General features: G+C 45.4%; 1 protein-coding gene across 1 annotated transcript; it reads right to left on the bottom strand.

Moving 5' to 3' along the window:
- Positions 1-230: 230 nt before the first annotated feature.
- On the bottom strand, positions 231-1,555 carry LOC149841714 (transcription factor bHLH112-like). Its single transcript, XM_089998509.1, has 6 exons — positions 1,376-1,555; positions 1,130-1,273; positions 948-1,013; positions 782-847; positions 660-695; positions 231-555 (listed from the first exon to the last, which is right to left on the bottom strand). The coding sequence occupies exons 1-6, from the start codon at positions 1,553-1,555 to the stop codon at positions 397-399; spliced, it is 651 nt and encodes a 216-aa protein (XP_089854635.1). The 3' UTR covers positions 231-396.
- Between the last annotated feature and the right edge of the window lie 1,018 nt (positions 1,556-2,573).

Below are 2,573 nucleotides of genomic sequence, written 5' to 3'. Positions count from 1 at the left end.
ACTGGAATCGTCCGGACGCGAGTTGGAGGTTTTTGACTCTCTCTCTCTCTCTCAGTTATCAAGGGACCCTCGCCATCTTTTCCATCTCGCCCTTCACACGCGACGTACCACCGAAAATTTTCAGCTCTTCGCAGAGACGATTACAGAAGAGAGAAAGAGAGAGAGCAATTTGAAAATGAAACTCTTTGGTTTCTTCGTTTAATTAAGAAAGACTTGTATCACCATCGATGACGTTTCCCACAAGAATACGTACAAAGATGGAGGGTTGAACATGGGACCTCCCCTCTCACTTCCTCTTCTTCCCTATCCACTGGTTTTATATAAGATACCACCGCCGAATTCCCTTTCCCTCTTCATTAAAAATATAACTAGATACTCAAAACAGAGAGAGAAAGGTCAGCCTTGGGAAGAGTTACCACCATTCCTCACAGGAGCCCACAGATCCGCGCCATTGCTATTATCAACATGGACGGTGCACGACACAGGCACCAAGCACAGACCATGGCTCCTCAAATCGTACCTGCCCTCCTCACCTCCCTCGCACCCACCACCCTCCTGCACGCATTCAATAAGAAAAAACAATAACACACACACACACACAGAGAGAGAGAGAGAGAGAGAGAGAGAGAGAGAGAGAGAGCACTCACCGGATGTTGAACACAAGGCATCCGATGCAGATATGGTGAGCTCAACACCTGAATAGATTCACTAGACTAAGAAAAACCATATAAAATACGCATCCCATCACACCATTAAAGAAAGGAAATTAATGGTCTCTAACCTGAACTTGGTCATGAAGAAACCTGATATAACCCATCGCCTCGTGAAGAACACTGGCCGTATCCGTCTGCAGAAAACAAAAATCAGAAGAGGAGAAAAATAACAATCCAGTCCCTTTTCTTGAGAATTTCACCGTGGATAAAAAGGACTCCCCACCCATTTTCTACCTTCCCAAATGGTGAAACAAGCTGCTGCAACGCCGTAATTCTCTCACCAAGTTTCTCCTTCCTCACCTACCATCCACCACCACAAAAATAACAAAAAAAAATTAAGCAAGAAGAGAAAGCTAGAGTTCGAAAAAAGAAAACGTACACCGAATAACGAAAAATTTCGGCCCCCTTATTCCGACCTTCAGAGGGCTACCCGACACCGTCTTGGCCTTCTTCGAACTCACCGGACTCTTCCCACAGTCGCCATTCTCCGGGGAGCAGCCGGATAGGGCGCTCACCGTTTTCCTCCTCTGCTCCGTCGCAGGCTCTTCGCTCTCCGCCCTCTGCAAACCCACAAGCGTTAACCACCACCTCCTCTTCCTCCTACTCTCTCTCTCTCTCTCTCAAACAACAACCCATCATTCCTCATAATATTACAAACTTACCCACCACGCAGATGGACCGTTGTTACTGGACGACGTCGTCGAAGACGAATTTCTGCCGCTCATCCCCTGCTTCTGAACCCCCCTCGAGTCACCAGCATTCCCGTAAATAAACCGTTGATCCTCCTCCTCGATCCCCAGAACCCCATACCCCACACCGGAGTACCCAAACCCGCTTTCCATTTCGGCAAAAGAAAACAAGGAAAAGGAGAGAGCGGTTTTCCGGCAAGTCGGAAACCCGGGTCCAGCGCTGCGAAGGGCTCTGTCAGAAACACTTACTTCTAGAGAAGCGGGAACTGCTTGGCTCAGTAGAGGAAACGAACATCACGTAATTAAAAAGGGAGGAGCTGTGATAGTGCGACAGACTAACAGAGAGACAGAGAGAGAGAGAGAGAAAGAGAGAGAGAGAGAGAGAGAGAGAGAGAAGGGTTTTCGTTCGTCGGTTCTGCTGCTTTGTTTCTTTGGACGGACGCTCTTCAGTACCCTGAAAACCGCCATTCTCACGAGAAAACAGCTGTTTCCCTTGGAAAGGCGGTTCTGGGGTTTCTCAGTAGGCGGGAAGCAGAAACTCCTGCTATTTTTTTTATTTATTGGACCAAATTTCACAAACAGACCTAGTTTTTACTTAAAAATTGAGAGTGAGTACAATTTCCTAAGAATCACAAAAACTCATGTACTTTTTTTTGTGTAAATTTGCAATGAGTCAAAGACGAGCTGCTCATAGTTCTTCGCGTAAAGAGCTTCTTTGAATTTGTAAAATAAGCTCAACTCAACGGGACTTGTGCAAAGTACAAACTCATTAAGTAGTATTTTCATGTATTTTTTATCTTTTTAATATAGTGCAAAATAAATGGACTTGCAAGCAATAAATTTAAAATGCAGGTTCTATTGCTCCCAACTTAAAATGTGTTTCTTCCCCGAACGAGTCAGCTTGAGCTTAGCTCAACAAGTTTAGAGTTCAAATCCTATTTATCCCAACTTTGAAGCAATGCATTTTTTTTCTAGCCGGATTATTTAGCTCAGGCTTGTCATGAGCCCGAGCTTGGCTTGGCTTGACTTGACTTGCAACAAAAATGAGTAAAGCGTTTTTTTCGTGAATGGAAAAACCACCTTCGGTATGAGAGACCTAATTGCGCTGGCTAAGCTTGCCATACTTACAGTCACTTTACCGATGGTGTACCAGGGAGTCGCCCAGCTTCTG

This window comes from Nuphar pumila, chromosome 3 (genome assembly GCF_984573655.1).
Source record: "Nuphar pumila chromosome 3, dmNupPumi1.hap1.1, whole genome shotgun sequence".
Classification (NCBI taxonomy): domain Eukaryota; kingdom Viridiplantae; phylum Streptophyta; class Magnoliopsida; order Nymphaeales; family Nymphaeaceae; genus Nuphar; species Nuphar pumila.
Note: the sequence above shows the minus strand (reverse complement) of the source record. Positions and strands in the feature narration are given on the sequence as shown.

Bases quoted from the DNA above. Each gene is read 5' to 3' on its own strand.
- LOC149841714 (XM_089998509.1), bottom strand. From the start codon at position 1,555: ATGGAAAGCGGGTTTGGGTACTCCGGTGTGGGGTATGGGGTTCTGGGG. The intron at 696-781 runs GTTAGAGACCAT...GAATCTATTCAG, and splicing joins TTCTTCATGACCAAGTTCAG to GTGTTGAGCTCACCATATCT. The intron at 556-659 runs GTTCAACATCCG...GAATGCGTGCAG, and splicing joins ATCTGCATCGGATGCCTTGT to GAGGGTGGTGGGTGCGAGGG.